The following is a 13,136-nucleotide window of genomic DNA, read 5'->3' as shown; positions in this document are numbered from 1 at the left end:
CCTAAAATTGCCTGCAGTGTAACTACATAAAAAATAGGGTATATCTAATTGCGAATAGGCTTGGTCCTAACCCTGCCCCTTCTGATTTGTGCCCCCAAACTATAGTTCCAGCTTACCAATTTTCTAGGGTTGTAGGAGCAGGAATGCAGGTATCTGTAGCAGCAGAACAACAAACATATAATGAGTGGCAAAACCCAGAAAATGGGCATAATCTTTCCCATTTTGGGTGAAAACAAAGAGTCCTAAGTGTGCATTTTCTGGAATTTGTAGCCTATCAACAGTTCTGAGTTTGTGAACGGGAGCCTGGGCTTTTGACCTCACAGAACAGAAGCTTTTATTTCCCTGTTTTGTATTCTCATTATTAAAATTCATTCCTTCTTTGTTACAAAATTTTGTACATGGAAATATTCCTAGCACTAATATCAACAATGAAATGAGGTATTTTCCTTTTGTTAATTAGAAGACTATTCTCCTGGAAACGGTCTCTTATCACTTGTTTAAAGTGATATCTACTTCTCAATTCAACAAAGATCAGTTCTGATAAAAGTGAAGAGTGGGTAAGGGCAGGGAAAAAATGAAAATGAAAATTAAATATTGTAAAATAAGTCTCATTTCTACAAATGCAAAAGGAGTACTAGACACCATGCCTGTAAATAAAGCAACAGGCTTATGGGGAGGAAAACAGGGTCACTAGGGCCAGCGATCTCCGTAAAGAATGAAGAAGACAGTGGCAAAATATTATCTGTCTAGTTCACAAGCCTTCTTCAGTCTCTGTTTACAAGCCTGAGAAAAACATATTAAAGCAAAGCTTTAAAAGAACCTGGAGGACTGTACAAAAATGCCAAGAATTGGATTAATTGGCATAATGCAAGGTGGCTGGGCACAGCTGGGGAAAGTGTCAGTGTAGGGAGAATCCCCACCAAGTAAGACTGTCTGTGCAATTAGCTATCTGAACTCTAACCCTTCCAGAATAATTAATGAATAACAGAGGGGATCAAGACAAAGACACAAAGTGATTTGGTGGGTGCTAGCAAGTAATACATCAAAGAATGCTGGTAATTGGCCCTGTGGCTTTCATTCTTTGCCCTATTTCTTTCAATCCATTGACTCAAAATAATGGGTTCAGGTTCATTATCAACAGGTTTTAGCTGCAAGAGCACAACACTTCAACAAAGCTATGATTGTAGCAGTGCTGGTGGCTAAGCAAAAGTTGTAGAGTGTATCACACTCCCTTGAAAGGGAAAGTAGCAGCACATTCACAGGCTGTGTCTTACATGAAACAGTTTGTATTCACGAATTTGCTCTGAGTTTTCTAAGACTTGGTGTTCACTGAGGTTACAATGCTGGAATACAGTTGGTATGGGCAGGTATGTATAACTCTGCTTCAAATGCTATTAGAGTAGCAGCACATATATTCTGTTCCTTCAGCTGTAAGAAATGAAATAGAATTCCTGACATCATGTGTCACATGTACATGACATTATTTGCATACTGATGGCGACAGTTTAGAGACTTTTCTCTCCCTGTTTTGGCGGCATTGCATTAAAGGGAAAATTTATTATTTTGAATCCATAAAAATATCTTTCTGATCTGCAAAATTTTACTTGAGGGTTTGAGGTTGTTTTGGTTTTTTTCTGAAATCAGAAATGGAATCTCCACTGTTCTGTTTGTTTCTAGTGTAAATGCTGTTGTAAAATGTTGGTAAAACTGATGAGGAGGTATTTAATTAATTAGAATGGCTTTTGATAAAGAAAAGAAGAAGTAGAAGCAGAATATTACAACAGTCATCTTCAAAGAGTGAATGATGTGTATCTTTGCTCTACTGTCATTTTGCCATGGTCATTTCTCCCTAGTGAATGTTGTTATTTTCTAACAATCATAGTAAATACAGTTGCATTTATAGTTGAAATCTGTGACACTAGAGCTAAAGCCTGCCCTTTTAATATATTATTTGAAAAATGTGAGAAGTGGTTTAAATTTATAAGCTTGCTTGTAAGCACAAATGGATGTAAAATTATTTTTCTTCTTGGTTAAAGATGTTACTCTGAATTTGGGTTCATAGCAAATACACAAAATGGTTTAAGTGTTTTAAATAGCAAATTGTGCTCCTTATTCTTATAGACAGCAATATAAAAACTTCCTTTTTCCTTTGACAGTCTGTGAGGAGGTAGCTGCTGGTGAAACTATTTTCTATCTAAGTCTTGCAGATCAGCTTCTGATTTCCATTATACCACTGTTGATCTGAAAGAGCTTGAACAAGCTTCATGCAGAATTTCATTTCAAGAGGACTATGTTTTATAATTGTGAAATCATACAGTAGAATAATGAGTAATAATAAAATTAGATAAAAAATTTCTGATACAACTTGTGGTACTTAATTTTCATTTTAGTCATATTTCAGAGAACAGCAATTTTCTATTAAATATTCAAATACATATATGAATTACCAGTGTAAAAATGCAGCTATAAATGCAAATATGTGACCATGACCAACAGCATCAACCCAGCCCTTTAAGTGCAGTCATACTGTTTGAAATAATGATGTCACTGATCTGTGCGTAGTTCTTTATTGTTGTCTTCTATGACACAGGTTCCTCCATTAGAACATGTGCCTTATCAATAGTTTTGCCTGTGCTATAGAAAAAAGTACTACAGCTTTGGAAAAGCTTTATTAGCAGATATTCTAAATTGAATAGCTGGTTTTTGATAATTCTAAGCAATGTTTCTTAGATTTTAAAAAAATTCTAATTTTTATATTAAAACACTGCTTAGCACTGGGAGCAGTGGTCCAAGCCTAGTGTGACAAAGCTGTTAGTCAGAATGTTTGCTCTCACTCTTTGTGATTCCAAGTGGTTTTGGTAGAGATTTCTTGTGAAAATCTCAGCATGGCTTAGATGATATATGAAACACTTTGAGAGTATTTCAGAATCGTTAAGTTCAAACTGTAGTTCTTTTGGAGGCTTTTTGTAGCACTGAGGAAGTCTTTTCCATCTCTTCACACAAGGACATGAATGCCATGAATATATAGATATATTTTCACAATAATAACTTTTAAGGATGGCAAAGAAAGAGTCAACTGTTTTTAGTCTTGCCTCTGCTATATGTTGTTAAAATAAATATGTAAAAACTACCTGCATTGTGAAGATCCATGCTACAAGTGCCTTCTGTCACACATATAATTCAAGATCCTTAGTTGACAAAATACTGATTGATCCTATCCCAGAGGTTCTTACACTTTTTCAGAAAGTTGCTCCTCTTTTTGTATAATTTTGCCTTCAAGTGAATAACAAGACTTTGGGGGAGAAGGAAAATCATTATTAAAAATACACACAGACTTGATCAAAATAACTTTGATGGCTAGAATGATAAGAGCAGTCATTCTCTTCCTTTGACTGATTTTTTTTTTGTCTGAGATTTGAGGGCACCAATATTGATTTAGAAAGTTCTGTCGCTCAATTTTAAATGAAATGTAAAACTTCTCCATTTTCTCACCTATCAACCTCCATAAAAGAGGAGATGCTTTTGCAGGGAAATTGATATTCTCACTTTGGATATCATAATGTATTTATGATATGGGGCTTACCTAAACAGCTCCCCTTTATGTGACTAGGAAAGAAAGGCTATCTTTATTTGGGGTTGGAGTTTTGACTGTAGCAGCTGGATACAAGTTGGGATCCTAGGCTGGACTGTGGGACCTGGACCCTCTCGAGGGCATCCTTTCCATCAGGTACCCTCTGCTTTCCTTCTCTCTGCTGGAAGTGACAACAGTAGAAGCCTATTCCCTGCTCTCCCTCTCCTGCGAGTAGCTGCACCCCAGAGAAGCAGCAGAAAGCTGCATGTGACTGTAGGCAGCAACCTGGATCTTTTTGGACCAGAGAAAGCTTCCCTGAAACACACAGGGATCTCATATTTTTAACTTCTGATTATCAGAATAACTCTTATGCACTAAAAATGGATTTGGTTTGGTAGCAGAACTAAATGTAAGTGGGAAATGCAGAGGAAGAGGAGCTGAGGGACAGTTGTGGCTCTCAAACATACTCAGTTCCTTTAGTGAGAACAGGAACAACTCCAGAGTTTTAAGGACGTTTAGCAGATGAGAATTAAAATATAACTCATTGCATTGCTTTCTAATAGAAAGTGCACAAAGCCTGCAAAAGAGAAGGGAGTCTTGGTTGCTGAAGGTCAGTTCATGTTTCAAAGGCTGACCTCCTTTGAAAAGGGTCTCTCTGCCTGGTGTTCCCATAGGAAGGGACCTAGGGGCTGGATTCATGCTGGCCTGTGGTCAGGGAAGTGCTGAGCTTCCGTTCAAATCACTGTTCCCTGAAAAAGCATTTCAGCATACCCTTAGGTGTCTGTGACTAAGAACCGGATGCTTTCTGAAGCAGGGTCTTCATTTGGCTCATATTATGTGCTTGAAAATCTCAAAGGCTGTAAACTTCTCAAAATCTGGATTCTCCTTTGCTGTAAAATTTTTATCTTAACTTGGTATGGCTTCACTTGGCCTGATATCCGCTGCACAGTGCCTTACAGGAACTGTTAGCAAAATACGGGCTGAATCGATCTTGGAGAGAAAATAGTATTTTTTTTTCCCAAATTTTTAGGTGCTATAAAGGGAAAAGCATAGGATGGCAGTAATTAGACGTAGGGACTACAATCTATTTCTAAGCTTTATTTCTAAAATTTCATATACCAAATTTATTATCAAGTCTTCCAAAGATAACAATATTCACCATGACAAAGCCTTCTGAGATTATTAGGCAAAAGGTTTATATAGCAGGAAAATATTACAATAATGGCATTTAAATTTAATTATTTCTCTAACAGTGATTAAAGGAAATGTTCATAGCTTTGGAAGGGAGTTGTCCTCTGTACTCAATAATGTTTGTACTTTCTTGCAAAGTGTGTTGCTTATACAAAAAAATAAGAAATCATGTCTGGATCTCAGGGAAAAGGGTGGCAGGAAGTGGAAGGGTGCAAGGACGGTGAAAAAAAGAATCCTGACCAGCCGCTTCTCATGGAAATTACTGAGGTGGAAGACAGAAACAGGGAAAATTTGAGGACAATGTTTTAGATATTGTATCTGCTAATGTGTCTTGCCCAACTATGAGGAGTGTGACTAGCCCATGTCTCCTCTCTTCCATAGGGCCAGGCCTTCAATTTTTTGTGCCTTTTGCCTCCTGGTCTCTTCTATGACAGTTTTTATATCGCTTGCCAGAATTTTTTCTGGCTGGAGGATCAAATGAGTTTTCTCATGAAAAAAAAATAAACTTCTGTGAATGTTGTCTTGTTTTTAGACCTGTGAATCCATCTAAGATTTTCAAGGGCCCCTGGGGAGCTAGGCTATCCCTGTCAAGAGTAGAGCTCTGGGGTAGGCAAGTGCATGTCCTATTATCTCTTTTTAAGTTCTGCAATGCTGTGAGGATAGCAATGTCATCTTCAGCACTTAAGATAGCAGCTCTGTTTCAGTGTCCGAGTGTTTTATCTGGCTGAAGTTTTTGTCCCTGAACAACTTTTGGTATATTGGATCTTTTCCTTGCTTGTTGACATCAGAAGCACTATAGACTTCTCCCAGTGTTGTTGCTAAAAATTGTGAGCTGCTGTTTGAACCTCAGCCTCCTTGAATTTGGTTTTGTGTAATACAGTAAAAACTTGTTTGTGAGAACTTTCAAAGTATTTTTGTAGCTTTCAAGTAAAGAACAGTTAAACCAGGAAAATGCCATGCTAATTGTAGCTCATTTGTCATTACTGGTGTCCTCCAATATTTGCCTCTCATGAAGGGTTAGATAAATCATTTAATATTACACAGAGAATCATACAGTGTGAGAGAAAGTGCATGTTCCCTGAACAGGACTTGTGGATGTAACTCCCACGTTTAAAAGTATTTGAATGTGAAGATTCAAATATGCCCATAACACTTACAGCAGTATTAAAAACTAGGCTTTAAAGAGGCAAAATTGCCTCCCAGAAGGCTCTAGTATGTAAGTGCTACTGTAAGAATAAAAAAAAGCTTAGCGGTCTTAGTGTGATTTCTCGTTATTCTTAATTTGGAGGAAATAATTAGATTATATGATCCTATCCTGATCACAGAATTTTTTAATCTCAATCCAAGGTAAATATGTCTTCAACATAACATAGACCTGAGTTGTCCTATTAAATACAGAAAGCCTTGATCCTTATTCAAGTTTTTTTCTTGAGTCTCCCTGCTGTGATGAAAGTGTCATCTCATCTAGTATTAATTTAGTCTCAATATGTATATATTATGAATATTATTATGCTATAGTTTTTTTTTTTATTATGCTATAGGGAAGGTTTTCTCATATATTTTTGAGAATTTTAAACTATTAAAATAGTTCAAAAAACCGTGTTTGTTTGTGAGAAGAAGGTGGTGTTATGCAAACTTTGCACTGTCTATGAGAGACATTGAAAGTCAAATACAGAAGACATTTTAGTAGTTCCTTAAAAAACAAACTTTGTCCCCACCCTTCATGGGAAGGGAAAGAGAAGCTGTGAAACCCCTGTGCTTGCTTCTCTTGGCATTACTGACCTCCTGCTGCATGGTCATGTCTGCCACTTGTGGTATGCCTGAGGAACTAGGGTGAGTACCGGGACCGGCAACTACCTGCTTCTAGGGGTTATTCTGCTTCTTGGTAGTGGGAACAACCAGCTGGCAGGAACTAAGCTGGGTTCCAGGACTGCAGGAGAGAATGCAGGACCTTGCAGTGGTGGTGGCAGCTCTGGCAAGAGCCCAAGAACCCCTCCAAGGCTGGCAGGCAGCACCCACCTCTCGAGTGAGTGTGTGTGAGAGCAGCAACTGCACAACAGGGCTTGATTGTGTAGCTATTAAGAATCGATTTTAATGCTTGTATCTTAACTGCCATTGAGGTTGCAGTGTATTTTTGTGGTTGATTAAAAAGATGTTTTCAATGCCTTCTGGATTTAGACCACGTTACAATTAAACTATTGTACTTCTATAGCCATAGCATTGCACCATAGCTAATGGGGTTTAAGTTAGACCATTAACTTAACAAACTGCTTTCTGAGGAGACAAGAAGATTTAATTTCACTGTTCTATAAAATTAAATTTTTTGTACTACATAAAAGAGTACATGCTTTTTACTGCTTATTTATATGGAGCTTCTGTGGAGTTTAGTGGAAGTTTTGCTGATGAATTCAGAGCAAGCCTCTATTCAAATAATATTGACATGACAGCACACTTTTTCATTGTGTAGTTTACTGCTTTCACTGATCCATTTAATATTTTATTATTAAATAATTTTTAGAACTATAGTGACTTTACTGATCATGTATGTACAGATGTTAAGTCCATGTAGATGTATAGACAGCTATACTCATTCACAACTAAACTCTTCACCATAAAAGCTTGATTTTAAATATAGGCAATTTTTTCCCAAGGGAAAGGAAAATAAAACCCACTGATCTAAAAAAAAAACACCCTGAAAAGACCCCTCTGCCCCCCAAACCTATAAGTACAATTTGGTATCTAAAGAATTTAATGACACTTGGTCTTTTTGTCTCCACAGCCATGGATAAATTACTCAAATTTGGATGTCCAAAATGTAAATGAATATTCAAAGCCTGAAGGTGATTTAAGATCATGGTCTACAATAAGATCAGTGGAGACTGGCATTCTTTAATCACTTTTGTGGTTCTCACAAGAATATCCTGAATGTATACTTTCACATCTAAATCAATATGCTCCCTGCAATGCTGAGCAGATCAATTGGCTTTTGGAGAGCTATACATACAGGTATTCTGGCACTACTGTGGCAACTGACAGGACTGAGCACTAATTTAGATGCCTAATTTAAAATCAAGATTAATTTTAAAAATCCACAGTTTTTTATCCCAAATAATATAATAAAGCTGCTTCTAGTTAGCTCATCTTGTGTCGTTCTAAAAGTTTGACATGTGGGCTGAGACAGTCATTGTGGAGAAGCAAGATCTAACACAGAGCAATTCCCCTGCCTCTTTTAGATATAATCAGGGCACAACTCTGTAATTTATTTTAAGATCCAAAACTTGCATTTGGAACTGAAATGAATTTGTATGAAAGAAATGCAGCAAAAAAAAAGAAATTTAAAAAGTGGTAACAATGTCATATTTGAAACCATTCTTTTCTCTTCATGTTGACCTGCTACACGTTCCCCAAGGTCAAGAGCACCCAAATGTGGGAAATGACAAATGTGACCAGGAGCTGTGAGGAATAACACCTTCTTACTAGAAACACACTCCATATTCTCTCCAGGGTAGCTGGTCATGTTGGAGGAATGCAGGTGTGAGGGTGTACATAGCTGTAAATGTAATGCGTTTAAGAAAACAAAGGTGCAAATTAGAAGTTTCTAAACCAGGTTGGTAAAAGGCAAAATTTGCCTTGAGCTGTGTGTTGTCCTGGTGTGCTCTGTTTTAATCCACCACTCTAAGCTGCTTCTGATAGAGTTGTATTGCCAGTGGACAAGACTGTGAGCTTTCCCAAACAGTTGTTTTCCCTGCACCAAAAGCTACAGGAATGCTGTGAGGATCCTTCGGCAAAAAGGCATAGGAGGGTCGTGCTGTGAAGATACCTTGAAGCAGTGAGGAGCAAGTGAGCAGGGGACCAGGCTTTGTTTCACAGTCATTCTTTTACCTTGGGAGGCTTCCTGGAACCAGTATGTTGCCCATCTAGATGATTGGTGAGAAGGGCTGGTCAATACTGTGGTTACATCTGCCTGAAACTGGCCTTCTTCCAATGGGGCAGACTCTGCTGAGCTATGAAAGCACAGGGCTGCAGGCTGTTGTCAGCACAAGGCTGGGAACTGAACAAACTCTTTTCTGCAAGCGATAATTATACCACGGTTCAGTAAAGGAGCACTTGCAAACCCCAGCAGAGTGAAGCACAAAATAACCTTGCTGATCAAGCAGCCATACCCTTTGGGATCTATTAACTTTTCATCTTGGCAGAGACTATATAGGTATGTTCAAAACCTGTTGGTTTGATGTTTATTTCAGGAAAAATTAAGTTAGGATAGGGGAATCTGCTTCTCAAGTCTCAGGCGAGCTATCTTGTAGGAAGTACTTATAGTTTTCCTCAGTTTCACATGTTTCTAAGCCTCCCTTCTTCAGAGGCTGCTCTATCTGGCTTCCTGCCTTTGCATAAGTGGGATCCCTCTCTTCAACTCCCTGCAATGGCTGGATGTGCTACAAAAGCTTTAGGGGATGAAGTGATATATAGCAGTGCAAAATAATTTCCCCCTTTTTTGGGAGTTTAACGAATTGTGACTTTGAAATGAAGAGTAATTCTGATCAATTAAAATAAGTGCAACCAAGCTCAGATAAAACTTTACTTTGAGATTTATTAAGTCTAAATGGCTACCAAGCTGTGTTAGAGGTACTTCATCTGCCAGAAGGATCCAGTTCCTCAGTCATTGCAAGGGAATACACCCTTGCTGTCCTGAGATAAAATTCTTCACCATACATCTTGGATCAATTTTAATCGAGTGTGTGGTATTGATTTTGTCAAACTCCTCTGAACTTCCTTGTTAAGTCAGAGTCTTAAGCAACAGCTGAAAGTTTGGGGTGGGGAAGGGGAAAACAAAGCATGAGAGACTTGTCAGACTTTTCAGCATATTCTGGAAAAGGAAGTGCTGGAGGTTTTGCAAGATAATCAGGCTCTCAAAAAATAAAAACTTCAGTGTGTTTCACAACCAGTTTCAGAGACAGTTTAAGGCAGGCAGTGAGCCAAAACCAATTCCACTGCAAACCAGTTCAGCAACAGATTTTACTACATATACTCTAAGTTGTACTGATTTGAAAGTGGACAAATAAACAAGAAAATTTGGGTTTTTCTGATTATTATATGAACTGATCATGACAGTGCTGTAAGTGGAAATTCACAATCTATACCACATAATTTATGAACCGGAAATATGGAAATACCTTTCAGATCACTTTGCTTTTTCTCTTTACAACTTCCATTCTGTTGACGACATAATTTCCATTCCTCTTCACAAATTCTGTAAATGTAATCAGTATGTCTGAGAACCATTCTTCTATCATTTCTGCTGTTTTTTGCAGAAATGCAATTGCTTTAGTTGCATCATATACGATATGCAAATGTAAATACAAGCCATCAGTGGACTGTACTGACATTCAACATGAGATATGTTTCACACTGGGGGAAAAAAGGAGGGAATGCAGAAATAACATTAGAATAGTTTGAAAACCAGGCAGTTCACCACCCGACAGAAACGTGGATGAGATGGCAGACTTAAAAGATGAAAACTAGGAATGATGCAGTGAATGAAATAAAAAACAAAGATCTTAATAAAATTCAAAAACTTCTATAGTCCAGACGTTTACTTACACAAAATTTAACCTGTGGATCAAGTAAATGTTGCCTCCCTGTTCTAAGGTGAATCTTCTAACAAAAAAAGTCAATCTTCTTTTTCATCTCAGTGTTCCTAAGTCTTCAGTCTCTGGGCTTCACATCTATTTAAAAAAAAGTACTAAAAATAGAAAAGTGAAGTGTAATGACTTTGAGCAATAATGGCATGACTCAGATTACTTTTTCTTAGAGTCCACTGTTAACTCAAACTAAAGATGGCCTCTGTTCAGTTTTAATTTCTAATACTAGGCTATCTTTCTTGCAGAACTTCAGTAAAGACAGCTCAAATTTTTGTTGTATAAATTATGATGCCATAGAAACTTCAACTACTATATCTCAGTATTTAATGAAATTACTAAAATAAGTCATATCAGACAGTGTGACCAACACACAAAATAAGGATGGTCATTTACCTTTCTCATATGAGATAACTACAGAACTATATCATTGACAGCACCTGTAGCTCATCAGCATTAATATATTTAATTATGATAAAACAAAACCTTTCTACTGCAGTGTGAGAAATTTTCAGGTTCTGTTTCCAGAAATGTTTTGGGGTAACATAATTCCTGCTGCTGGTATCTGGCTGCTTAAGACCCCACTCAAGTAGTAATGTCTTGAGGTGGATGAAGCTGGTACATAGTGAGAGTTTCCTGTTCTCTTTAGAGAGCTACAAGCAGCTGAGATTGACTCTGCCACATACCTGTCTAATGTCTCTGGGGTGCTTTCTGCTCCCCCTCAGAGTGGATGGTTGGGTTGCTGCTCAGGGCACCCATGAGCTGTTTAACTGCTGGAAAAAAAGTTACTCTTTCTGAAAACAAGCCCTGAGAAAACACAGAACCAAAATAATCTCCTTCTCCTTCCTGGAGCAAATAATTCTGAGAGAGCCTGTGCTCCCACAGGTAAAGGGAGTGTATGTGTTACCTCAGTGCCTGCAGATGCTTGATCAGGTCTGCAGCTTCTCTTCCTTTATAGTGAAGTCTTTGAAAAAAGATATCCAGCCAGTTATAAATACTAACAAGAATGTAGTTTATCTTTATAGTGACTAACATGATAGCAAGTTGAAATACTGCTACTTTTTAACCAAACTGAATTAATCAAATTTATCTTTTTTTTTTTGATGCACATGAATCCTGTTCATTCTGAAAAATGCTCAAAGGGTAAAATTAAAGATGAAATAGAACACAGACACATGCAGGAGAACCTCCCCCTCCTTCAAATCATATTTAAATGATAAAAAGTCTTTCTATAGGGTTAAAGTCAAACTGTAGATTTCCTGTTATATTTAATAATGTAGCTTCATACATAATGATAAAATTTTATTCTTATAAATTCAATTTTTTGGAATTAGCATAATTACTTATGTCAGAAAGTAATTGAAAAAATTTATTTTCTGTTTGTTTGAATATCATTTAAGCTGACTATTTTTAATGCACGAACATTTTTCTATCAGTTTTTTCCAAAGGACTTTATGTTTAAAGGTCTTCTTTCAAGTTAATTCCATTGGTTCATTATTTTTCTCCACATTGTTATTCTGAATTCATACCATTTCAATTAGATTTTATTTTAAGCTATGTTGCATTTGTATATTAGTGAACTGTGCCAGAAACTGCCAAAAAAACTGTGTCAATGAGGACAATCATGATGTCATATCTGTAAAATGTCAACAAATTTATGAAATGAAATTTAATAAGATAGATTCAAAGATATACATTTTTAGCAGCTACTGAAAATCTGGGTGCACCATTGTTGTTTTGCTCTTTTTTGTCAAACAGTACAAGGAAAAGCACCAAGGAAATTAAAAATATAGTATAAATATTGTTATTCAAGGGTTTTGAGCATAACTTAATATGCCTAAAGATGTGCAGAATTTGTGCAAGTGAGGAATATTCATAAGTGAATGTTATGGAACATTAAAGTAAAATGAGTTCAGAGAACTCTTACTTAGAACTTCCTATTTTACCACTACTAACTTTCAGTTAGAATAAAAAATTTAAATGAAATATTTGAATGCTCTAAATGTCTGTCTGTCTTTGCTCTGTGCTCAGGGACAGAGCTCTCATTTGGAAGGGAGGATGGTGAGGGAAAGGAGTAACAGATGTCTTCAGGTTAGGCACTGCCTGATCAGCTGCAAGACAACTACATCCATTTATGTATGCAAATTCAGAGTTCCCTCATCTGAAAGTGAAAATCACTACTTGCAGGGAAAGTAGGACTGCTAGAGACAGATTTTTTTTCATAAACAGCAACTTATCCACTCTGGTTTTTCTAGAAGAGAGGGAGCCACACTTAAGTAGCAGTCCTTATGTTTGTATGTTTACCATACCTCTTAGATACATTTAGAAATTGTAAGCCTGTTGATTCCCTGTTTTGGGAATGTAAAACTTTACATAAAATTTTGAATTTGAACTAGGCCATAAATGGACAACATAAGTTTTTTTGGTCACAACCTTATTGAGTTCTATTGTTTCAACATTCCTGCATTGAAAGATGCAGGTCTACAAACGTGCTGTAGTTTTGAAAAATTATCTACCTATGTTAATCATTATCCACTTAATCCTTTTGTGCAAAGCTGCATAAGGTTGTGGGGATTGCAGAGGTCAGCCCCGGTAATTGAATAACTGGTGTTCCAGGTGGTGGAGCCTCAGGTGGGATGCAAGTGTTGTGGTGTCTGCCTGCCTTCTTCCTATATCTGTCTCACTTTCATGAGCAAAACAATTTGCACACAGTTATTTTTTTCTGTTAGGAAAGTTGA

The 13,136-nt window shown here is 37.1% G+C and overlaps 1 protein-coding gene across 3 annotated transcripts in view; it reads left to right on the top strand.

Moving 5' to 3' along the window:
* The window catches only part of TFEC (transcription factor EC), an 89,566-nt gene that overhangs the window by 20,244 nt on the left and 56,186 nt on the right, over positions 1-13,136 (top strand). The window contains exon 1 of one of the 3 annotated variants that reach the window (XM_048302613.1): positions 1,244-1,367. The exons of the other annotated variants lie outside the window; for them this stretch is intronic. Coding sequence (XP_048158570.1) covers positions 1,341-1,367 — 27 coding nt within the window. The 5' untranslated portion in view covers positions 1,244-1,340. Of the gene's footprint in view, positions 1-1,243; positions 1,368-13,136 lie in introns of those variants that run through there. 3 annotated transcript variants of the gene reach the window in all.

The sequence above is a fragment of the Corvus hawaiiensis genome, chromosome 4, assembly GCF_020740725.1.
Source record: "Corvus hawaiiensis isolate bCorHaw1 chromosome 4, bCorHaw1.pri.cur, whole genome shotgun sequence".
Classification (NCBI taxonomy): domain Eukaryota; kingdom Metazoa; phylum Chordata; class Aves; order Passeriformes; family Corvidae; genus Corvus; species Corvus hawaiiensis.
This window is presented reverse-complemented; position numbering and strand designations above follow the sequence as displayed.